Source organism: Phymastichus coffea, unplaced genomic scaffold (assembly GCF_024137745.1).
Source record: "Phymastichus coffea isolate CEN01 unplaced genomic scaffold, Cenicafe_Pcof_1.1 PCOF00093, whole genome shotgun sequence".
NCBI classification, from domain to species: domain Eukaryota; kingdom Metazoa; phylum Arthropoda; class Insecta; order Hymenoptera; family Eulophidae; genus Phymastichus; species Phymastichus coffea.
The window spans coordinates 94,568-118,729 of NW_026706904.1; the positions used below are offsets into that span (position 1 = coordinate 94,568).

General features: G+C 40.9%; 3 protein-coding genes across 7 annotated transcripts in view; 1 reads left to right on the plus strand and 2 right to left on the minus strand.

Annotated features, from left to right (window-relative positions):
- The first annotated feature begins 1,278 nt into the window (after positions 1-1,278).
- Positions 1,279-24,162, plus strand: part of LOC131669472 (phytanoyl-CoA dioxygenase, peroxisomal-like) — a 62,096-nt gene continuing 39,212 nt past the window's right edge. Inside the window, exon 1 of one of the 3 annotated variants that reach the window (XM_058944360.1) lies at positions 1,279-1,335. The gene's annotated coding sequence lies outside the window, so the exon portion shown is untranslated. Of the gene's footprint in view, positions 1,336-6,016; positions 6,194-24,162 lie in introns of those variants that run through there. The other 2 variants (XM_058944361.1, XM_058944358.1) reach the window with 2 other exon arrangements.
- Positions 1,667-7,885, minus strand: LOC131669471 (scoloptoxin SSD14-like). 2 transcript variants are annotated; one of them, XM_058944357.1, is made up of 10 exons: positions 6,945-7,885; positions 5,204-5,428; positions 4,892-5,115; positions 4,600-4,792; positions 4,327-4,527; positions 3,975-4,215; positions 3,711-3,901; positions 3,588-3,619; positions 3,379-3,491; positions 1,667-3,142 (listed from the first exon to the last, which is right to left on the minus strand). In XM_058944357.1, the coding sequence occupies exons 1-10, from the start codon at positions 7,139-7,141 to the stop codon at positions 2,879-2,881; spliced, it is 1,881 nt and encodes a 626-aa protein (XP_058800340.1). In that variant the 5' UTR covers positions 7,142-7,885; the 3' UTR covers positions 1,667-2,878. The 2 variants fall into 2 exon arrangements, with proteins under 2 accessions (XP_058800340.1, XP_058800339.1); XM_058944356.1 differs by having other exon boundaries at positions 3,379-3,619; positions 6,945-7,880.
- LOC131669469 (uncharacterized) overlaps positions 14,594-24,162 on the minus strand; it is a 43,950-nt gene continuing 34,381 nt past the window's right edge. Inside the window, exons 4-11 of one of the 2 annotated variants that reach the window (XR_009302375.1) lie at positions 23,245-23,689; positions 22,349-22,696; positions 21,910-22,150; positions 18,569-18,835; positions 17,907-18,208; positions 16,836-17,058; positions 16,120-16,484; positions 14,594-15,983 (exon numbers count right to left, since the gene is read on the minus strand). Coding sequence is in view for 1 of the 2 variants with exons in the window: in XM_058944355.1 (XP_058800338.1) it covers positions 16,306-16,484; positions 16,836-17,058; positions 17,907-18,208; positions 18,569-18,835; positions 21,910-22,150; positions 22,349-22,696; positions 23,245-23,689 (2,005 nt within the window). In the remaining variant the exon portion in view is untranslated. Of the gene's footprint in view, positions 16,485-16,835; positions 17,059-17,906; positions 18,209-18,568; positions 18,836-21,909; positions 22,151-22,348; positions 22,697-23,244; positions 23,690-24,162 lie in introns of both variants that reach the window. The other variant, XM_058944355.1, reaches the window with a different exon arrangement.

Consider the following 24,162-nt stretch of genomic DNA (forward strand, 5'->3'; position numbering starts at 1 on the left):
TTGCAAAATAGAGGTTTACGCCGAAGTGAGCGTACGGCGAATAAGCTAAGGAATATATTTCATTGGATAATAAAGACTAGATAATAATTTACACGAGCTTAAAAGTGATTGTGTTTCCATGTGAAAACAGCATTGTCACGTGTACGTTCGACGCTTCATATGGTGAACTTGTTATGATTAGGGAAAATATTACTTGTGACAGTCTATCAGACATTTACGCGATATAACGACAAACATTCGCCACGTCAGAAACTTGCAGAATTTCATCATTCCTTTGTGCGCAATTAACACGTTTCAAATATTTTTCCGTATTATCGCGGTTCTTACATAATGACTCACCGCGTACACTAATAACATTCAACTATCGACACTTATCAGCATATTGTTAAAATCAATTCAAAGACAATGCGCGGCCAATCACGCGCGAACGCGTGAAAGTGTCGAGTCCACGAGCTGATTCAGCAGGTGTATCGTGAAAAGCTCTGTAAAATCGATCCTATATAGTAAAAGACAAATGCCCCTCTTTGCATTTCACTTTTGTGGATTCTCACATATTGCGATTTCATTCTCAATAACTTTAGAGAAATTCCTAGCAATTTTATCGATGCGATTGACATTCATTTCACATCGAGTTTCTGCAAAACAAGTTCAGTTGTTGCCGACGAAAATGCACGATAACAAGCAACAGCACATTTTGCTTACGCCGGTCGATCGAATTGCGCATTAATCCGCAAATTTATTTAACAGCAGGAATGAAAATTAGAGAAGCAACTACTAATGGAAGTAGCTACTTTAAACATTTCAAGACCTGTACGAAAAATAATGTCAAGTTGTAACGTTGATTCTTTAATATATCGCTGTACAATGCATATCTATTGGATTTTTACACTCATAAATATTGGATTACTGTGGAAACTTCATTTTAATATGAAACTATTCAATTTTGTACTGTGACTTCGATTGGAATGGTATAATAAAACGCAATTGAGCTTCTATATTTAATAATATAATTGGAAATAAGATAACCTTTTAAAAAGGTTCATTAAATATCTTAAGCCTTAGCAGGAGCTCATTATTTGCTTATCTCGTAGATATGTATCAAATTACTTATTTAGATACAATGATTACATATTGAATTAAAAAAATGACAGAAAACAATTATTATCAATTTTGCAGCTTTAATACGTTTATTTTACCGTAACACACAAACTCGAAGTTACTTATTGTTGATTGTGATTACTGCAATTGATGCAGCACTCCAAGACTGAGTTGGTCAGTCTGAGCAGAACAGTTGATTGAGTGACTGAGTCAAATCTGATGAGTCAAATAAGTCTAGTAAGTATATATGTAACTAAATTACTTTTGTTTTATAATCATTTTCTTTATCGCAATAACATATTTAAAATGCTACACAGTAACCGAATGTTTTGCGTATTTAACATTGTATTTTATGTTAATAGAAGATAATATAGTGTAACAATTATGATTGCGTATTGATTTATTTTTAGAACTTTAGGTTGACACCGTGTATTAAAATAATATTAGCAGTGATAAAACTATTATGTTAATGTAAAACAACATGATTGTCGGAAAGAACTGTTTAACAAGCGTTTCAATTGATTCAACTTAATCAGAAAATGGGTAAATGAATAATATTAAGCATGCATATGATGGCAAAATTCAAGTGTTTATTATAATTTACAAATCAGAAAAATTAAAACGTTGAAACATTTTCACATTCATAAACCAGTAATGATATTCGAGCATATAGAATTGTCAAAACCGCAAGCCGCAAAAATATTATATGTTAAAAAGATACTTGAAATTTCGTAAAAAAATAATCCAAAATCTCTTGCATACTTTCGCACGAACGGAAGGTGCATTAATTATCTGATTTATCTGTGTTACATGCAGATCACTCGTTGTTTGCATAATATTGACACGTTTGTATCGTAAAAGTTCACTTTTACACTTCTTTTTAAATGGTAAATATCTACAATCCGTCAAGGCTTTAGCGAGTCTACAACTCTCGTCAAGGATAGCGCGCATATGTATATCGTTGGAACAGACAATAACAGTGCTGCAGAGCAGTGCAGAAAAACACGGAGATTCAATCATGTATTATAAATATTTATATTATATTTGCAAAGCAACGCGTGAACGCTAACATATCTAAAATTTACATAAATTTTTTTTCGTATGAAATTATTTATTTGTGTACTTGGAATGACATCTGAAATGTCATAAGACTTCTTTTTGCCCTTTTTTTCATTACATATTATTGGATAAAAAAGATATCTAAATACTAACATTAGGGAGATCAAAATATTTGGAAGCTAATGAAATAATTTATTGACGGTCATAATTTTTCTTGAATCGTTATATCAAACGTTTTAGTATCTGCAATGGTTTTTGATTCTTTTTTCTTTATACGCAAATTTGAAATATATGTTCTACGTAAAAAATGCAATGCGATAAGGCTATAAGGCTTATTAGGCATATTTTACGTGACATGCGTTCAGCGTTGAAAGATAAAAATTTCTGTTTATTGAAAAAGACAAATATTTATCTTTGTTATTTTGAATTTTATTAATTGGTTTATCTATCCAACTTATATTTTGCAAGAATAAATGTTAAAATATTGATCAAAATAGCTGATCAAAATTCAGTGATAGACCAAATCGCAGTTTCTAAAATACACTAAAATCTCGAGAATACGGCTTGATTTATAAAATTAGAGCTTACCGCTGATTCATCGCTGATAAAATTCGTTGAATGCTAAACTTATAATTTAAATAATCGCAGCGGGAAAAGGTCAAATACACTCTATGCAACGGATGGAATGTAAAATAACAATTGATCGTCACTTTTGGTCCTTTCAATTGATCCCGTAAACGTCACCTCCCTTGCGATAATCCGCGTTCGCGTAGATGGTGCCATTAACTTTTTCCAATACGCAAACGATACTGCCGCGATTTCTATAGCGTTGCGTTTTATGTCCAAGGGCTCGTAATCCATCGACGATTGGCTTTGGCATACCGAGCTCATAAGACACTTCCATGGGATAAATTTGGTGATGAATTCGAGGCGCGTCCACCGCTTCCTTTAGTGTATTATTCATCCACAGGCGTCTTGCTATCACCTGAAATGACATTGGCATTTACCGTGTTTATTGATCAGTTGTTTCCGTTGATTTCTAAATCATAGTTAATTTCCGGTTAAGTGTGTCACTATTGACTTATGATTTAATATTTCAAGCGCGCAGTCGGGTAAAAAAGGCCGGTTAAAATTCAATTATCCCTAATTTTCAGCTATTTCCATGCACAGCAATTCGAATATATTGTCTGAAATCGTAAAACATGAAAAAAAAAAACTTACGAAAGCGACTGCGGTAGTAATTTTCGTGCCACCAGCAGCGCCTATGGTCATTTTCACGTCGTTCTTGTCATCGACGAGAATCGCCGGGGTCATCGATGACAGTGGTCTCTTGCCTGGCGCAATAAAGTTATGTTCATTCGGCGGAATGCCAAAATAGCTGAGATGACCCGGCAAACCAAAGTCATCCATCGCGTTGTTCATTAGAATACCTGTGCTCTCGCTCACCACGGCACTAGCGAAACTGGAAAGAAAAAGCAAACAACCTTATAGCCTACGGATCGTCTATCGACTGTCGTAATGTTCGCAATGCTAAACAATTTTCGAAATCTTACTATGTGTTGATGGTACTGGTAACAGACACTGCATCGCCGTTTTCGCTCATAACAGATATATGCGCGGTGCCATGGTCGTCATTGTCCGCGTTATGCGCACCGTAATGCGTTGGGTCGTTCCACGTTCTATTGTCCTTGATTATCATTCGTATCGACCGAGCATATTCTTTGGACCTTAATTTTCTCGCTAACTGCAAAATGGAAATAAGGATTATTAAACATTCGCGCAAACCAGCTCGAGCTGCTAGATTCTTCATCGCTTACACCGGACCGTTCTACGTCGCCTAACTGCGTCCTCCAACCGTAAGCGTACTTAAACGTTTCTATCATCCTATGATATGTTTTTACGGTGGTGCTTGTGTTGGCGAGATCACTGGGCGTGAAGTGAAATTCGTCGAAAACATTTAAAATTAGCGACAGTAGACTTCCACTCGCTGGAAGCCCCGTAGAATAGACTTTCGTGCCATCTGTCAACTCTATATTTTCAGGCTCTTCCCATTTGGCCCTGAAACCAACCAAACGAGCATTCTTAACCAAATAAAACGACTTTGTTTTCGTGTCTAGGAATAAAGTACTTCAATATTAGCATTGTTAATATTTTGCGAAATTCACTTGCCTATAATCACTCAAATCTTTCAAAGTAATAATACTGCCTCGCTTCTGTAAATCCTCTACTAAACGCTTTGCTAAGGTACCATTATAAAATTCAGTAGCATTTTTTTCCGCGATGATCTTCAGCGTTTCGCACAATTTTTTCGGCCGAATGAGCGATCCGGCTTTGCGAAACTCGTTGGTCGCTGGGTCAACAAATAGATCCCTGAAACATAAATACAACGTAAAAACTAAATTAAATTTAAAAAGCGAGTTTTATCAACGCTACCAAACTTACACGAATGTCGGATCTGCACGAATGGCAGTAGCATTAATTAACAAACTTTCGTATTGGATCTTGGTTAAATTGTATCCTTTTTCACAGAGATCAATGTTCGGATGGAAAAGTTCAGCCCATGGCAGCTTGCCGAATCGTTGATGCGCTTCCCAGTAGCCAGCTAATTCGCCAGGCACTGCTATTGACAGGCCACCTTTGCAAGCACGGCAAACAATAAAGAAACGTTGAACTTTTTCGTAATCCGAGCATTGGAAAAGATTGTGGCAAGGCGATTGTGAAAATGACCAATTACCGTATAGCGATGCTTTTTCGTACAATCCGTCATACATATGAGGATCGGCCGCGCCTGGTGCGACGTCTCTTGCATTCAATGCATAGGTGCTATTTGTAGCCTTGTTATAAATCACCATGACAAAACCTCCACCCAATCCCATACTCTGCATATTAACCATTCCATTGCAAATAAGAGCTGCGATTGTCGCGTCGACGGCTGAACCATTGCGATCGAGAATTGATCTGAAAGTAGGTCAAGTTCGTTGAATTGTACTTCCGTAATAGAATTAATCTGATTGCTCGAACAATCGCTTCAGAGCGTGATACTCACTTGCCAATAAGAGCACAAGGCGCTCCATCTGCGCAAACGGCACTTCGTTTGAATGCTCTAAGTCGGCTGTATGACGGAGGTGGCTGTACTTCCGGGTCAGGCGGCACTAATTCGATTTCGTTGTCATGGTCGACTCCGGATAAGCTGCTGATGATGATTACAATGATGATCAGACCAGCAAGCACCGAGCCACCTACGATCATTAGCTTCTTTGTCAGACATGGCCTGCAAATCTCAAAATTGCTCTTTACTTTTCTTATTGATAAAAACATTCTAAAAAACGTTTCACTCCAACCTTGGCAAGCTGTTACATCTGTTAAACAATTTACAGTAAATGTAAAGTAGTGCTATCAACAGATTAATGAACGACAGTTTAGTGGTAGAGCTACGGGCCAATAATAAAAAATTGTCGAAGAAAATGCTGAATGTTTTACGAGCTTCCTGTTTACAAAGACTCTTTTTCTTTACTAAATATTGCTTGTCTCAAAATGCCAACAGAAAAGAAATATTTAGCTTTTACAGCAAATTTTTTAGAGAAACTAAAAATTTCAAATGATCTTTGATTGTTAATCGTAAAGTTTATAATGTGCAACTTATAATTTTAGGGTTAATTTCTTTCGTCTGAAGTTTGTTATATTTGTATCAAAGCTCAAATTGAAAATTTTTTTTGAATGCTTTAATAATTCTGGCAGATTCTATCACAGACGTCTCCTATTCAGCGAATAAATACCTAATTCAACGAAAAGCAGGCAAATTGCAATCTGATATTAAATAATGGAAATACTTTTTACACGATATCTGTGTGCAGCGACCTCGTCAACAACTTGACTTCTCGCTCGACAGATCGCACGACGTACTATCACTTTTTCTTCTTCCAGTCATACGAAGTTTAGTGCGCAAGATAGACGTTGTCGCGCTGAAACGAACAGCAGACTGATCAACGCGCATCAACAGCCGAGTGTATTGACTCGATAGAATTAAATAACAAAAGTGAGTAGTATTTCATTTTCCCCCAGCGTATGCAATCAAAAATTGTTTCCATCTTACGTTAAACTTTTGCATTTAATTTGAATGGAATTTTGTAACAATTTTAGAACTAGGAACAGCGAGAAAGGTTAGGTTTCTTACTTTTTTTTTATAACTCAATAAACGCTTTAGGTATCTTATTAGTGAAATTGTCGAGTCTGCTCTTGATATTAATAATAATACAAAATATGTGCCGTCTATAGCAAATGTCCCGAATGATGTCGCAAACAAGTTTATATGAAGTGTCGGAATTCTATAATTAATTTAAATTAATTTCCATTTGTAACTTCACATGCAATAAGATTGCGTACAATGGAATCTCAAAGCCGTAATTTGTCAGATTAAATGATTTGATCGAACTGTTGAGCAAAAGTCAAAACAACATCGGTAAGGTAGCTGATAACTTTGCAATAATATACCCAGATATAATAATATAGATCGATTGACGAAAAGCGCGCGTACGTTACCAGCATTTGGTAAAATCAAATTTGGCGCGATAAATGTCATAATACAAAACGTGTCATATCAACTAAGTTAATTACTACTTATCTTTTGCATATCTGGCGCAAAGCGACCTCGAACTGTGAGGCAAAAAATGAAGCAAGAAATTTAAAATGACGTTGCAAACAAAAGAGTGCAATGCGATGCGAGTGCGAGGCACTAATAAAAAGAAGAATGTTCCAAGTCAGTAGAAAAAAGGTGGCAACAAACTCACTTGTGCCAATAATAATAGAAGAGCCCGGGGCAAATGTCGTCACGATCGTGCTCGAGTGCAGGTTCGTCGAGGAAATGAGAGCCGGGCACCAGGTCGTCGGAGCTTGGCGTGCTGAGATTGGAAGGTTGCAAGGCAAAGTAGCTACCGTCGCCGCGCGTAACGTCGAAGTCGAGACCGCCCGAACTCGGCAGAATCATCCTCCTACGCCTCACTGAGATCTTGGCTTCATTCGCGACGGATCACGCGTCGTCCGGAAACAACAAAATCTGCCGCGATGCGGATCAGCCAGCGACTTGCTCGCCAGCCAGCTGGTCGATCGCGAGTCTGCGCGGAATGCGACGTGGTGATGCTCGTGCGCGTATGCATGTGTGTGTCCGCAAGCGAACGTCGGTAAACCGCGAGGGTCAAGTGATAAGCCGTATCGGCGCGGGTGGATGCCTTTTACCGGATGCCGAGCTGCAGAATTCTACGCAACACCGGCATACATTTTTTTGCACTTCGTCTCATTTCTTTCTCTTACATTTTTATTACTTTGAAAATCGATTATTACTGTTGAAATAAAGTATGAGTAAAGGGGATTATTAATTCTTATAGGTATTTAATATATTTGACGAGTGGCATTACAGACATACACTAAAATTAGACGCTTGACTTCGGAGCTTTTATATCCGATAATTGCTGAGTTGTAATTACACAACTCAGCACCCGCCAAAATTTCAAAGAGTGCATCGTCCAGCTAAGCTATGCATTTTATGCAGTGTATTGTACTGTTGAGTCCAACATAAATTTATTTCATATTCTAACAATTACTATCCTCCGTGAGTAGTGTAAATTACTTGTCGTTGCATGTAAATGTCAGTTTTTATATTCAACACTTTGACTGCCCTGACTTATGCGCATTGAAGTGGTGTTTTTTATTATAGCACACTTTGTGGCGACCGGAAGCAATATGCGTTTGCAGACTAAAATACCCTATTAACGTAATGTCGCTAATTATTAAAAGCATTAAAAAACAATACCACTCCAATTATGATAAAATGCTCGAGATTTTGCTTAGCATTCAAGTTTATAATAGTTGCAGTTATATACATATTAACTTTTGAAAATTGCTTGAAAAAAGTTATAATCTTGTAACAATATATTGAAAGCAAAGTATTTCCAAAGGCTACAACCTTGTGCTCCAAATGCTCATTGCGAATTTATGATTCGATCAGACTGAAGAACCATGTTTATCGATTTATTAGACACCCGTCAACTAATTTCTCGGAACCATTATAAGCTAAATCCAAGAGATGTGTAAAATATTGATCACTGGAAATGATTGCACGCCAAGATTGCCGATACCGTTAGTGAGCTGTGCAAAAGTGACTTCAGACCAACAGAAGAATTCTAGCTTGAATGGCATTTATCTGCTTGCAAACAATTAAGCGTGACGAGCCTACCTTACAACGTCTGTACGCATGCACTTTCTTCGAAAAATTCAAAACCAATTTTTATTCGCTCCGTGCAGCCTGACTTTTCTTTGTAGTTTGTGTCTCAGATAAAAGTATAATAGGATGATTGCTTCGCGGGTCGAGACGAATCGCATCTCGCAGAATATCGATAAGGTATCCAGGTAACGTCGAAAAATTTTCCACAAGAGCATTAAGGCTCTCACTTTCATAAACATTTTTCAAACATACGATTTCACGCTTATCTATTTCGATGAACGCACGCAAAATTATTTTCAAAAAACTTGAAAATGAAATGAACGCGCGCGCTGTATTATTTTGAATCCTAAGAGCTTTATTTTATTCATTAGCTTACTGTGCTAAGGCAATCAGCAATATACTGTGACCATACGCTAGTCTGACAAATATATATAACATCGATATACTAGAAATAATGTGATTAACAGCTCGACGCTAAGTTTTTGCTGTGTCCTTACTTGCAGATAAGACATTAGTTCTTGTCCTATACATTGCACAGTCGTAGTATTTTTCTGGTATGGTTTAACGTATGATCACTTTGACTTTTTCAGTAGCATTTGTTCTCTTAATGTTTTTGCAGACCAAAGCATTCTTGTATGATGTTTCTACGATACTTCTAAGCACGCGATCGTTTTTTGTTTTTAAACTACGTCCGTTCATGCAAATTAAATCTTTAACGCTATCTCATTTCAATAAAAAGTTTTACGAAAAATCTAACGTCACGATATTTAACTACTGTATCATTAAGCGCATATGTATCCATACCTCGTTAATTTTAAATATAACTTCCTAACCAATTTTCATGTTAATGTATACAACGTATAACCTTACACGCTCTATAAAATCCCTGTACTTGTAATGTACTCTTGTCATCTCTGTATTATCACTAATTTACTCCACTCTGTATCACTGCCGTTAATACCCTTCAAGGGGAATGCGACAATAAATACATAAATGAAAAAAAACTTTCGTGATTGAAGCTGTCAATAAAAAATACATTAATGCACGTACCGATTCTACGCCAAATTTTAAATTTTGTTAGTTAACGTAATGCTTATGTAGTGAACACGAAAAATAAAGTACTATTTTCATTAAAAACGAAATATTATCTGACATTATATCTTTATACAGAAAAATTAACAAAAATTTAATTGGCACTAGTTATTCTATACAGCGTAATCGTACGTTTGATTATTTTTCAATTACGGGCCGAATCTGAAACATATTTTTCAAATATTTATTTATTCGTGGACAAATATTTTACGTAGAATACTTCGGACCAGTTACTTTTCAATTGAATTTTCTGTAGAAAATTTATATATTCAATGGTATCTTTTTTTCTAATAAATACTATTTTCTATTTTTTGTGCATTTAAAAAACCAATATATTAAATAAACAAAATTTATAAATCCATGTAGTATCAAATCCTGTAGAATCAGAATTTGTTCAAAACTAACTTGGTCCTTCAATTTCATTTCAGCTACGTAATTTATGTTTATCAGCATAAATTAGCAACTGTCATACGGAAAGACATTTAAGCTAAACACTGTTTTGTTAGATTTAATTTACGACTGATATTAAAGTTTGGTATTTGTAAAAAAAAATTATACGAAGAAATCAAAGTGAGGATCGAATTACCAACAGATAATAGCGTTCAAGAAACATATTATAGTGCATAAAAAAATTTATTGCTAATTCATCTTCGTAACGTAACATGAAATCTTTGACTACACTATACAGATTCATATATAGGTCAACGATGTCTGTCAAAACTAATCTTATTCGGGGTACAACTTATGTGCTTGTTTTGAGATGAAGTATTACGAACATACAAAATACACATGTGAATCTAAAAATATAGAGTAGTTTAGAAAACAGTGCCGATACAGAATGAATCTTTTTGGTCGCGGTTATTTGATTGGGAATCACATAGAGAGGCATAGATGAGCGTAAAGATATATCATAGAAGCGGATTATGTAAGACGTTGCCTGGGTTAATAGGCTTTGTCGGATCGTCGCGTCCATGGATAAGATCTCAAGTACATATGTACACTAAGATATTGCATTATCAAATGTTCATGCCTTCGAACGTTTGTCTGCGTGTGGGTCAGCACTATATTCTTTGATTAAACACACTTTTGATAGATATATTAACAGTGTAATGGTCAGCAGCCCATTCCTTCCTTCAAAGTTATATACATTTCTGTAGATTTATAGTCGCATCCAAATGCTTGATTGACAAATGATGACATTAACGATTGTTTCTCATCTATTTTCAGAAAGATCAACTTTCGTTCGACTATTTTTTCGGTAAATGTTGCCACGTGCGCATTGATTTTCGCAACCACTTGACAGGAAATTGTATCGCTCGGGTTGTTAACACAATACACTGAGAAAGCTAGCTAAGAACAAATGAAAACTTGGAATTTGTACACTGATGGTCTTTCAATCGACGGCCGCAACCAACAAGTCTTGCGTGAGAACCACACGGCTGTAACTTACCTGTTGCGCTCGCGCAGCGTCTCGAACCTGAAATCGTTTCCCCGTGGCATTCTACAGCGAAGGAAGACAAACACACGTTTGTCCCACTACAGTGTCGATACACAGACAGCGCTTACCGAAAAGGAGAGCGATCAATCACGCCATGGTCAGCCGTCGCGTCCACGTATACGGTATATAGCGCGTAATGGGGGACTTTTAGAGAACGAGGCACGAGGAAGCTCACGGCTGAGCGTCGCGCGTGTGACTGCCCGTGAGTTGAAAAGCTGATGATCGCCGCACTGTGTGCGTTGCCGGTATGCGTTAGCGTGACTCCGATTATCCGCCGAACACTATACACTCGGGTGAAAGGGACGCCGACGCTCTGGATTATCCACGTGATCTTCGGTCGAAAAGGAATCTGTTGGCCTTCGCATGTGTTTGCTTGCTCTTTTGTTCTTCGTTTTACCAAAGAGATGGGATTTCATCGAATAAGCTTTTTTTGTTTTTGTAAAATAATAGACTCGATGATACAATTGTCGCCGCTGTATAAAATGAAAAATACCGTTGGCCTTGTAACTCGTGCGGGTGAACGAAGTGCGAAACCCACGTCATATAATGGGACATGACAAATACGTGTGTGCCTTCCAAAATAATAAGGAGAAGTTCGAAACCGGAAACTCTGACATTGTGACCGGTGGGATAAATAGAAAGCTCACCTGCCTCGGTCTGAAGTCAAGTTATTATTTGCTCTTTTTTCCCTTCCTTTAATTTGAATAAATACTCTCCAATTTAGGCAGCATTGCGTAACACTCGTTTTTTCACTCACGTATATTAAATTAATTACGCTAATAAACTAGGAAACTATTTTTCAATTTAAATTTAATATTTCATTGTTTTAGTTGCAGGTTTCAACGCGAAACTCAAATTGACATCTATAGGGTGAATTGATTTTTTTTTATTTAACAGAAAAACTCAGTCGGAGTGTAAAATAAAGTGAAGCCTTATGTTGAGACACAAAATTTTTCAACGTTTTTACTATACATAACATAATGAACTGTTTTTTATACATTCAAACGTATGCCTTTGAAAGGTCAACATCAGATCGATCATTCTTTCTTTTCATTTGTTATATTAACATCGAGATCATCACAAGTCACGGCGATATAACAGATACGGCATAGATTTTTTTTCTTGAACAGTATTACAAAGAGATGCCCATATCGCAGATGATAATTAAGCAGCTTGCTATACACCGACAGTGGCATTATGCTTAATTGACCATTATCATTCTGAACTATATTGTTTATCTTAACGATTCAACACTAAAACAGTTTTGAAAAAATAGTGCTCTCGCGTTTTCATCTCTCTGCTTTTCTTACAAAGGATCACCTGCTAAAATAATTTTTTGTCTGCGGCTTTACACATTGTTTGTGATGCATCATTGAGGATCTTTTCATTGGACCACATGGCTGTATTCGCTACCACTGACAGTGTGAACATCGTAAAGACGAAATTTGTCATTTATATATATATATGGTACATACAGTGTCAATGGACGTTTTCTCAGATAGAATTATGCGATATATATTTTATGACACGCATACATAAAATCTCTGGATTCCCCAGAATACGAACTAGACATTTTTTCTGAGAATGTTTGTATTCGCATTCAACACATCACTCGCTTGAGTACACGTTATTCAAGCTGAAAAGTACTGCAAATGAATCTACCTCGAAAGAAAAAGTTGTTTATGAGCACGAACTCAGTTACTTTGTAGATAAAATATTTATTATATATGAAAGATTGTCGTTTGTACAGGCTTTTCTGATTGTACTAAATGTAAGGCTTGACATCAAGGTAAGATTTGGCTTGTTTTTCAAATAACTTTGTGCAGGCACAGACGTTAGAGATGAAATCCATATCGATTTTGTGCGGCTGTTCCTTGATTGCGATTATATTCTATTTTTCTCGGTGCTCTTCGCTGAATCCTAATGAGCGCAACTTTTATTCCAATCATTTCGTTTTCTTGCATTCCTGAATACAATTGCCGATAGCAAAATACATTATTTATTTTTGCAAATCAATTTATAATTGTCGTAAAAGTCTGCGGTTCGACTTGTGACTTTTTTGAGAAGAGAATAATACGGAAAAAATCGATGTCTAAACTGTTATATAGAGCATCGGCAAGTAAAAATTTATCAAGCCAAGTACGAAATTAGATGCACGCAATAAATTAATATAAATAAATAAAAGATCACAACCTCCGCGTAACATTGACTAGTGACGTTCTGTCGTAAACCTTGGCATTGGATTACATAGAGCATTTATAGGTAACATTTGCTTTTGAAAGCCGACATATTTGCTTCTTCATTCAGCATACAAAATCATTCATAATATATTTATGAATACAACTGCCTCGTGAGCAAAATCTAACGAAAAAGAAAATATACAAAGTATATAGTTCTAGTACTCTGTGACAATTATTTGCGAGCTATTACGACAAAAGCTATAAAAGCTATACTGACTCTTATTCGATCCTTGCATACCAACATGCACATGCATCTATATAAGAATATTTTCCCTTGGCCGCTTGGCGCAGACGCATCGCGACGTTTATCGGGAAAACGTTTCGAGAATTTTTTACTGCCAGGCAGATTAAATTCCTCCCGTGGCTTCGATTGACAAAAACAAGAAGAAAAAGGCGAAGTTCCATCGCGTTCAAAGAATAAGAACGTAAAATAATTTGCAGCCAACTTGATTAGCGATGAAATCTGGATTGTACAAGCAAGGCATGTCGCGCGTTCTCATTCGTGGAAGTACATTTTTACGGCGTTAGAAGCGAGAACTGAAGGATTAAGACGTCCGGAATATTACGTGTAAAATTTGGCGCCTCTCTTGCATCGCGCTCGCACCGCCAGCCTCTCTATTACTTTTCCATAGGAACCTCGAACGCATTAATCGGACGCGCTGCGAGTGCACTTTATCGGCTTGATGGCGCGGCGCGCGAGAAAGCGAGAGCATAAATTGTCGCGGACGAAAGCCGTCGCGCGCGGAGACACGTCTCGTCAAATCGTTCCGCGCGTGCGGTCGCAACCCGCGAGCAGCTGTATTTACACCAGGAGCTCGATAGCGAGAGCTCGTGTGCGGTCCCGCGCGCGCGTTGCGATTGCGTCCCGTTGCCGCGTGCCTCGTCGCGTATACGGCCGAGATCGCTGGCATTTATTCGCGGAGCGGCGCGAGTTACACGGCCGAACCATCGATCGCCGCCGACGCTCTTGTACACGGCCGATGCGACTGCCACGACGCGAGACTCTTTCTCTTTTACAACGATCATCGACGTGACGCTCGCTAGCCGTCGGACGTAGCGCGCGACAAATACATACAATTAATCACGCGCCGAGCGACCGTGGCCAATTCAAGTCGTCGTCGTTACGCTGCACGAAGGACGCCGCATTCGCCTGCGTTATTATTTACTGTTAGTATTGGATTTTCATTTTCGTCAGACTTCTCACGCTAACTCGAGGTGACGCGCGGTCCGAAAAAAACTTCGCTTCGTCGCGGATCATTGAAAAAATCAACTTCAATGCGTATATATACAGAGCAGACGTATGCTACAGCATTAAAAATGATCTTGATCCCCCCCCCCCCCCCCCCCTCCCGTCCGTCTGATGTATAATCCAGTCATTAATTTGTATTTTTCGTCTTTATCACTGTCAAAGATATACGCAAACACATTGAAATTGATGAGCTTATTGTATATTCGTGAGGTATGTGTGTGTGTTCGTGTATGCGTATGAGGGAGAGAGAGAGAGAGAGGGTCTGACTTTTGCGCGAGATAGAAAATAAATGCAATGGGACGAATACTCATGTGCGTGCATGCATATCGTCAGCTTATTAACGTCCTCTTATTAAATAGGTCCAGCAGCAGCAAATTGTCGTTGCCTACGTGTGTAGTTAGTGGGCGCGAACGAAACGGACGTTTATAAAAATATAACTTACTTAGGATATGTCGACAAAACGCCGCCGCCACGCCCGCTCTAATATATAATGTATCTTAGTGAGATAGGAATGTGTTTCACAGTATTTATTCTCTCTTAACTGTGTGTATGTGTGGATACACATAAATAAACGTTTACTAGGAACGTTCCGTTGTATTCGCTACGTTAAAACTACGCAACAGCGATTCTATGTTTTGTTTGATATACACCAAGTACAATTAATTTAACTGCTTACATGGTACACTGCATACATGTGGACACTGGTCTCTACTATAGTTAACTTGAATGCCATTATTATCATCTTCGCCATTACCTCTAATCGCAATTTGTACATTCGCAACACTTTATTAAAATAAAACTTTCAATCCGCGCATCAACTTTCATTTCAAACGAGAGATGAGCCGACACATATCATCTGCCAGCTCTTTTCCTTATAAAAATATCATATCGCGAGGTCCGACCGTATACGTCTCTCATTCTCTCAAGATATCCACTTTCGTAATTCGTAAGACTATGACTATTCGTTTTCACGTGTAGGATTCTTTCTTTTTTTCACAGCTGAGCACGATAAATATACAAAAGCTTATACGCAATAACGACAATCATATGTTACAAAAAAGAACGAGAGCGTTTTTTTTCTTTTCATTTCCTAAAACGAAAATTCAAGCGGTTTTCAAAATACACAGGCTTTTCTTCGGCTTCTATCTAAAACAAAGGAATTGTACGGTAACAAGATCACAGGGATTCCTTTTCTTTTTTATTATTTTTTTTTAGTCAGTCGAGTGACGTCACAAAGTCGAGAATTCCTTTCTAATTCTCGCTGCTGTTTTGTACACGTATTACTTGGCGAGCGAGTATGATGTGGGATGACCGTGCAGCAACAAGAATAATTGGGTTTTGGATTTCGATGAGACTCGTATTTCGACGGGGAGCTTCCGGTCACCGCTGTTTGCTTTCGTCGAGCTTCCCAACGCACGATGCATGATAATTCGTACTTTGCCCGTCGCAACCAAAATTACCAGTGCCTCTTTCACAGCGTGTGCCACATTGTTACCGAGCGCGGCTATTTCCGTATATCGAACAGCGCATCTTTGACAGTTCAAATGAAAAAAAGACCAATGATATTCCGAAGATTATCAAAAGTCAACAAAAGTAATTTGGAGAAAATAAGAGGCATGCTGTTTCCTTCCTTCACATGGAAACCGTGAGCTGGCGAGTAACTTACAAATTGACGTGCGTGCGTCAAGAGAAGAAGAAGAAGAAGAAGAAGAAGAAGAAGAAGAGGAAGTAACAAGAAAGAGAGCGCGCAAAAGTATGATGCGCGCTCGTTAGCACAACGACGAACCCGTTGGTCTGGTTTTGTCTAAATCCAAACGGGTGCAGGCCTGTGCTCCTTGACCCTCAACGAAGGCTAGGACGACGAGGTAAGCAGAGGTCGCAACTGGTCCACCACCACCACCGTAATCTCGGCTTCGCGTTCGATTCTCGATTTCCGCCTCGGCCTTCTTCCTCTCGCTCCCCCTTCTGCTGGGCAAATACCTTCTTCCTTCTCTTCCTCCGCGGCTTCTTCGCGCTTTGGACGGCTGCTTCCTGCAAACCGATCACTCCACCCTGATTGTCGAGCAGACCGAGAGGCTTAATTTTCAGAAGGGGTTGCCGCGCCAAGTTTACTTTTTCTTTCGCTCGAGCAGCCACTGCCGCCTTCTCGATTGATCGAAAGACTTTCAATTGGTTTCGAAGTGGAAACGCTAGTGGAGGGGATATTTCTCGAATGGGCACTTGGTACAATTCTTTGGTGATAGTATCGCGTTAGTTCAGTTTTTTTTACGACGATTAGAGCAATTGTTCAATGTCCCGGGCATTGAAAATAACGATGCACGGCGGATCCAGAACGATTGTCGAAAAGCGGAAGATGTCATTTGGAAAAGTGCTGACGCTCACCAGTGGTTTGCCCAATGGGATGCATCACAAGGCCACACTCACTGGAAGCGCGCGAGTTGAGGGCCGAGTGGGCGGTAGTGTCCTCGGCGCAACTCCAACTGCTGGAACTCGCACTAGCCCTATGCTCGTCCTCGGGCGTGATTCTGTCCGCCTCCTGCTCTTCGTCGTCCACCTCGTCTTTCTCGTCGCAACTGATTTCTAACTCGGCTACTGGCTGCTGCTCCTGCAACAGGTGACCGTGCGTGCGTTAGCGACGCTCTTTCTCTCCCTCCCCCCTCTCTCTCTCTCTCTCTCTCGCTTTTTACACCTTCTCGTTACAACTCGACAAAAGCACGTGAGGTTTTTCTTTTCTTTGAGTGTATTAATGCTTTAGCTTGTAAGTGTCGGTGATACGTTAGCCTCTAGGTGCTGTCAGTGCGTCCAAATTAAAGACTAGTCCTTTGAGAATCCGTCGTCACGTCACGTACAAACATACACACTGTTGTTATGGATTAGTCGTGGGAAAATCAACTATTCAGCGTGAATTTGGGAAGTTTTAGTGCAGTCTATTAAAGCCATTCCGAGTCTTACCGCTAATGCAATCAGGGTCGAATCACGCGCGCCAATTGTTCTAAGCCCGCAGGTTTATCCCAGTCTGGACAAATGCAAGCACATACCAATTGTTTGATTAGTGTACCGCTATTGACTAGCTCTCGTGTTCATATGGAATGTTAATTTACGTCGCACCTAATTGTTTGGTAAACAAAATTAACAATAGATCAGATGTTGTTATGGACGCCAAATTGTACTTGGCGTAAGAGTGCTGGAAGATGAGGCCTTTAATGAAGTCAATTGAATATGTTGCTCTGGCCAATGCCATAGACTACAGCTACGTGTGAATTCAGTTATTCCACATTTTTAACGATCCACTCTGAGAAAGTGCATTTTTCCTAATCGTTGAAAAATAAATCGACAACTCAAAAGACGTTTCGTTCGTGATCCAATTAAAAAATCTTCCACTAATCTTTCCAAATAAAAAATAGCCAATTTAAACAGATGTATCATTGAAAATTCGACTGCAAAGACACTCACGTTGATGGGCGCCTTGATAGTCTGGCTCGTCGCAGCAGCGTCCGTTGCAAGGTCCGCGCTGTCGCCGTTGTTGTTGATGGCCATCCGATTGGCCAGAACGACGGAAAACACAGCTGCGCCTTCCTCGAGTGTTTTCACTCTCGTGAAACGTCTAGCACACGGCCACATGTGCGATGGATTCTTGCCATTGGCAGCACCAGCCCTCGGTGGCTTTGCCGCTTGCACTCCCGTTGTCCAGACGCTTGCGTCGCTGCTCCCAGTGCTGCTATCGCTCTCGGTACTTCGGTGACGCCACCTGCGCTCTGTCATTCCACATTTTTGTCCTTGTTACTCATGGATTTCAGTCGCGCGTCTATTTTATCGATGATCATCGAGCGCGGATCGGCTTCCATCAAGAATATCTCATTGGCACGAAGAAAGCTGACGTACAACGCCCTCGACCCTCGTCTTCCAAATGAATAACGATGAAGTAATCGCGTAGTATATGACGTTTAAGCGGTGACTGCATTTCCCGAACGCCGCGAAATCAACATAGCCGGACATTAAACGTCAGATCAATGAATTGTTTGGTAATTTCAAAATGTCAACATCACTGACGCGCGCGATACTGGCGCTTGCCATCGAGTAAGAATACAGTGATAGTACTGCGATCCTGAACTTACTCTCGCACGGTGGCAAAGAGACGGGAGCAGCAAAAGGCTTTCTCAGCAGTGGGCTGCCACCGTCTTGGCTCTCCTCGCTGTAAGCCCTGGTGATGAGTATCCTCGGGCTTCTCTTTGGCGTCTCGAGGGCGGTGGTCGACGTGGTGCCGTTCGCCACCGCCGTCGCCAGTGCATCGGCACCACCGCTTGCCGCGAAATCGTTACGATAGTGCGGCCCCATCAGACTCGCCGCCGAGGCACTCGACCTCACCAACCGTCTGCTCTCGCCTGAATTTATACACCATTGACTTGTATTACGCGCACCCGGGGTGTCTTTATTATGCCACGCGCACATCCGTGGATCGCAAGCGGTGCGTTCGCTAGCCCGCGCGCCCCCAATTTACGAGTATGAAAGGGATGGAGTGGACTCTTTCTCTCTCCCTCCCTGTTGTCCCTTGAGACATATCGTCGCACGTGCATGATTTAGATACGCCTGTTTTCTCGGTGAACCGCACGTTCGTGGCATTTTTCACATCGATTAGTTACATTGTAGCAGCGACATGGGCTGGGATTATTATAGCGTGCAATGGTACTCATTGAGTGAATTGGGTCATGGTTTAGCTGAACGCGCACAGTCGTTTGATGCACGATAGCGTTGAGCTTTGTAGGTAACAAATTATAATGCTTTTCAAGGAGCGTTTTTCGTACTTATACTTTCGCCTTTTTTTTCCTTTTCGTCCAGTGCGTGTTTACGCGAGATGAACATTTTTTACTTGCAAAAATAATGTGCTTTCATATCTCGATTATTTATGATCGATATTTAATATGCTTTGCATTTTGTAAAAGATCCTTTGTAAAAATTAAGTACATGTATATTTAAAATCATATTCGTCGTGAATCTGCAGGTTTGCACGTACTTTTTCCGGTTCTCTTATTTTCCCTTTGAATTGTAAAATAAACACATCTACCGATCAACATCGTGCGATATGAATGTTCAGCGAGGTAATGTTATACATTCAATTTCAAACGCTTGTCAGCTGTCTGCATGTTAACTCAAATATTAACGTTAGAATTATATTTTCCATAAAATAATTCACTATCATAGATCATCAATCCTATGACATACTCTATTGAAAAACATTTTAAATATGAAAGTGTTGCAAAGAAATTGGAAACTAATGAATTCAATTGCATATAAATTTGTAGAAAAGACTCAAACAAACTGATTCATGTAATTTTATCAAATCGTTTTCCCAATGTATAAAAACATATCACTATGACAGTGGTAATTTGTTAATATATTATAGTTTATAAGAATAGAAATTTAGTAAAGGTATTAAAAAGCAAGAATTATTAAACTTCATAAAGTACTATCCAATAAAATAAAGTTATATAAGCTCCTTTATTGAAAATTTACATAGTCGGCAATATAATAAGGGCAAATCTGTGTTTAATGCGATATAGCTACTGATAAAAAACTGAAAATGAAAAGAGAGAAAAAGCAACAGCAGTGATATTGCATATGGATTGATTCCTACTAACGTTGGAAAAAAGTAACGAGCAAGCTACGTGACTTTCAAGAATGAAAGCAAACAACGGCATCACATGCATGACGAATCGATTTATTATGCGCTCGTAGCGCTGCAGCTACAAAATAGTTTGTATCCACATAGACACGTCGCGCCCCAGCGAAAAATATGCAAGAATCGAGAGAACAGTTCAATTGACCCGAATGAGGAATATTATGTTACGAGGTATATACGCTGAGAGAAAGAAGGGGGAGGGGGGCGGGCAGGGGATGACCAGAGAAATGCAGATTTCCAACCGCTGTTGGCTGGCACGTATTTACAAAGGACAAGGAGAATGATTTATCAGCGTGGTATGAAAAAAGCTCGCAATTGCCGCGACGCATAATTGTATTGTAACACACGTATGTAGGGTCGATACAATTGTCGCTGTCGTCGAAGGTTAAATTACTGTATTATCGATACGTACGTCGCACTCCGCGCAATTAAGCAGAGAGCGTGCGCGATGTAATGTAATGGCTGTTGATGCAGAGATGCATTTAAGCCGAGCCGCGCCACATACGCGGCTTGTAAGCTCGCGCGGCCGCCCGCGCGCGACCTTCATTGGCTCGCACGGAAATTCACTTTAGTCGATAGATTGCCGACTTAATTGAGTTATATATGCCGAAAATCTTCCGAGAGAGCTGTGCCGCATTTGCTTACGTCGATCGATGCGTTTTCTTTTCTTCCAATGTAGTCGAGCTTTCGAGTAACAAATCCATACACCCAATGAATCAAAGGGAAATATAACGTTTAATCTTCGCGACGCCGGTGTGTCAATTCTCTATAATGTTACAAAATATACTCGTGCGATTGGTTATTGAATTACGTAATGAGCGGGAATTTTCGTGCGGCATCCCCCGTTGGAATATTAAATTTTTTCATCTATAGTTGACGCTCGCGCGTTTGCAATTAGTTAAAATTGCTTTTGGCAGTGGCGCGTAAAGGACTCGCGACGGAATAACATCTGGAAAATTAACATCGTTAGCGTTCGACGGATAAAGCGAGTTTGAAATTGCATTTTCATTGTTATACCGCATATGAGGAATTGTGCACGTAAAAAAGCATCATAATTTGGCACCACCTTTTCGCGTGTTCAAACTACCGGGGCTCGTGTTTTTACGGATCGTATCAAAAGATTCGCAGTACGCAGGCCCATTTTCTGATTCCTTGTGACGTCTATTTTTTGTGGTTCAAAGTGCCGAGAAAACAAAAAATATGATTTTCCGTAAAAATTGAGCTCATTTTGGTCGATGATATTTCGAATATCTATGAGCGACAAAAAAGCATCGGTAGTGTTTGCGATAGCAGGTATAAGTGTTGTCGAGCTGCATTTGTTGATATAATTATTGAGAGTGTGCGTGACCAACTCGGAATTATTCGCCAACGGCACTGAGCGACGATAGTTCTTTTTAGCGAAATTCCTGATAATTCTGCGGCAGCGCGGAGAGAAAAACGTCATTACGTTTAGCGATGAAGCGAGCGCGAGGATTCCATTGGACATAAATTCAAAGCGAAGAGGTGGGCTCTTTGATTAGGAGCTATCTCGGAGGTAGGTGTACACGCGCGATCGAGCAAACAAGAGTATTCGCGGGCAAGTTGATTAAATATCATCAGAATGGGATTCGGCGTGGAAGCACGAACAAGCATAAAGCATGACGAATGTCGAAGTGGCTCGATCGACCGGCATGCGCTCCCCAAGCCCGGGCGAATCTTGCGCCAGCGAAACACTGGGATCAATCGGCCAGCAAGCGAGGCGAGTGCAAGTTCCGATAAGTGCATGCAGATCAGACTCACCGAGCTCGGCGTTTGGCACTCTAAGGGTGTTGCAGGAGGCAGCCGGTTGTAACCTCGCACGATGGAACACGTTGGCGATATTGCCGCTGCCGAAGCCAGCGGCCGCGCGGCAGTTGCCCAAGGCGATCAAAGCTTCGCTCAGACGACGCTGCAACGGCGGGAACGGAAAGAACGACGACGGCGCTCCGGTGACCGAGGGTCGTCGCGATCCCGCCGCGCTTGGCGTGCGCGCTTGGATCTCCTTTAACATGCGATCAATCGCTTGCTTTATTATGACCTAGCAGTCCTCTGAATGCGCGCTCGGACCGCAGGCCTGCGAAAGGCCAACGGCGTATGAGAAATTTATCGTGGTAAGACTGTCGAGAATTGGCCGCGCGGAAAGCTATCGCGTAGTCTGTCTCTCGCACAGCGATCAGCCATTAATAACAGGCAAACGTACCTGCTGGAGCTCGGACTTGGTAGCTTTTTTGCGCCAGTAGTTCTGCACCGAGCGCCGCAGCATTCGCGACTTGAGTCCGTAGAGAAGGCCGTTGATGGGTGGCGAGCAAGCGAGCAGCAGTGAGGCCAGGGACGCGAAGCGCGGATGAACAGCGTGTAGTCGTGCCACCGCCGCCTGCTGTTGCTGCGGCTGCTGCGCGATGGACCCGTACAGGCTGGACGTGCCGCCGGACAAACTCGAGTTACCGCTGCCACCACCGCCGCCGTTGCCGCTGCCGCATACCTCCCACAGTATCAGTCCGCAGTAGGGGAAGTACAGTAGATACAGCGAGCCTACCAGCTGCATCACCTACCAATCGTTCCGACATATTTTTCAGTTTTCCTGTCGATCGTCGCTCGCGCGCGCGCGCGCGCGTTCATTCAGAGGAACTCTCCGAGGTTCCGTCGTCGACAAGAAAAAAAGCACTGGAACGTGATTAACGAAAGGTTTTTGATGCGGAATGCAAACCCATTAGCAGCGAAAAAGCGCGCTGAAAGTGCAAAATGAAATAGTAAGAAAAACTACGCGCAATCAACCGACACTCCCGCCTCGCTCGCGGAGAAGGTCTCCAATAATAATTCGTCCGCGAAGAGCACGGCGGCGTTGTAATTTACCCGCCGCCCATTCTTTAGAATGGGCGGCGATGAAAAAAAAAAACGAAGCTGAAAAAACGCCGTTGTCCCAGGGAAAGGCCGTATCGCTTTTTATTCCGTAAAAAGGAAAAGCTGTCCCCCGTCAACTCGGGAACTCGGCTTGGACGAGAAAAGAAACTTAATTAACGCGCTGAACGGCGCCCGGGCATAAAAGGAAATAGTGCCGCCAGTCGGCCGCGGCAGGTTCGAACGGGCCACGCTCACCGTGCTAGCAGCGCTGTGAAATCTGGGCGGACCGCCGGCCGAGGGAGCCGTGACCGCCGGGACGAAAAACGGATTCCTCTGATGGGTGATGGTCACTTGCGCGCTCAGCGTCACCTCGTAGATCGCACTGGCGATGCGATGGCGATGGTACCTGGCGATGCCCAGCACTCGCAGATTGCACAGAGTGACGAGCAGTGCTGGTAGCGCCAAGCCGAGCAGCGCATAGATGGCGCCGTACAATGCACCGGCCGAACCCCAACCGGCTTGGCCGAAGTCTGGCGCGCAGCAGCCCAGTCCTGGCATGTAGCGATAAGGTGGCACGAGGCCGGAAAACGGTGGTAGGCACAGTAGCAGCGCACCCGCCCACGATATTCCGAGACCCAAGGCTACTCGACGGGGCGACACTACTGCGGAGTAGTGTAATGGCGCTGCGATTGCGTAATACCTGACAAAACAAAACTCATCTTATTACTTTTCTTTTTCTTGGGGCGTATATCGATGGATCTTGTTGATAAATCTTTACGAGCTTATGTACGAACTTCTTAAGAACTTGCAAATCTATGATTAATATTCAATACATGTCAAGTACTATTGATCAGCGTTTTTTTTTCTTTTTTCATTCGATTCGCGAGAAGCTTATGGAAGTATAAATAATTGAACACACGACAACGTTGAATTAATTTAGCTTAGTAAAACCCTTTGACGAATGATGATTAATAGTAGTCAAACTCACTTGATAGCTATAAATATTGTTTCCGTGACTTTTTCAAATAAAGTGATGAATTAATCAAGTTAAAAACATAGCTGCGGTATAATAATTAATCATACAACTAAGAGAATCATCAAACATCAGCCATAGATCACCAAAAAAGATATAGCCTTGACTCTAGAGAACATGTACATATGTATTTATATATA

Bases quoted from the DNA above. Each gene is read 5' to 3' on its own strand.
- LOC131669471 (XM_058944356.1), bottom strand. From the start codon at position 7,141: ATGATTCTGCCGAGTTCGGGCGGTCTCGACTTCGACGTTACGCGCGGC. The intron at 5,116-5,203 runs GTGAGTATCACG...ACCTACTTTCAG, and splicing joins CCTTGTGCTCTTATTGGCAA to ATCAATTCTCGATCGCAATG. The intron at 4,528-4,599 runs GTAAGTTTGGTA...TTTATGTTTCAG, and splicing joins CGTGCAGATCCGACATTCGT to GGATCTATTTGTTGACCCAG.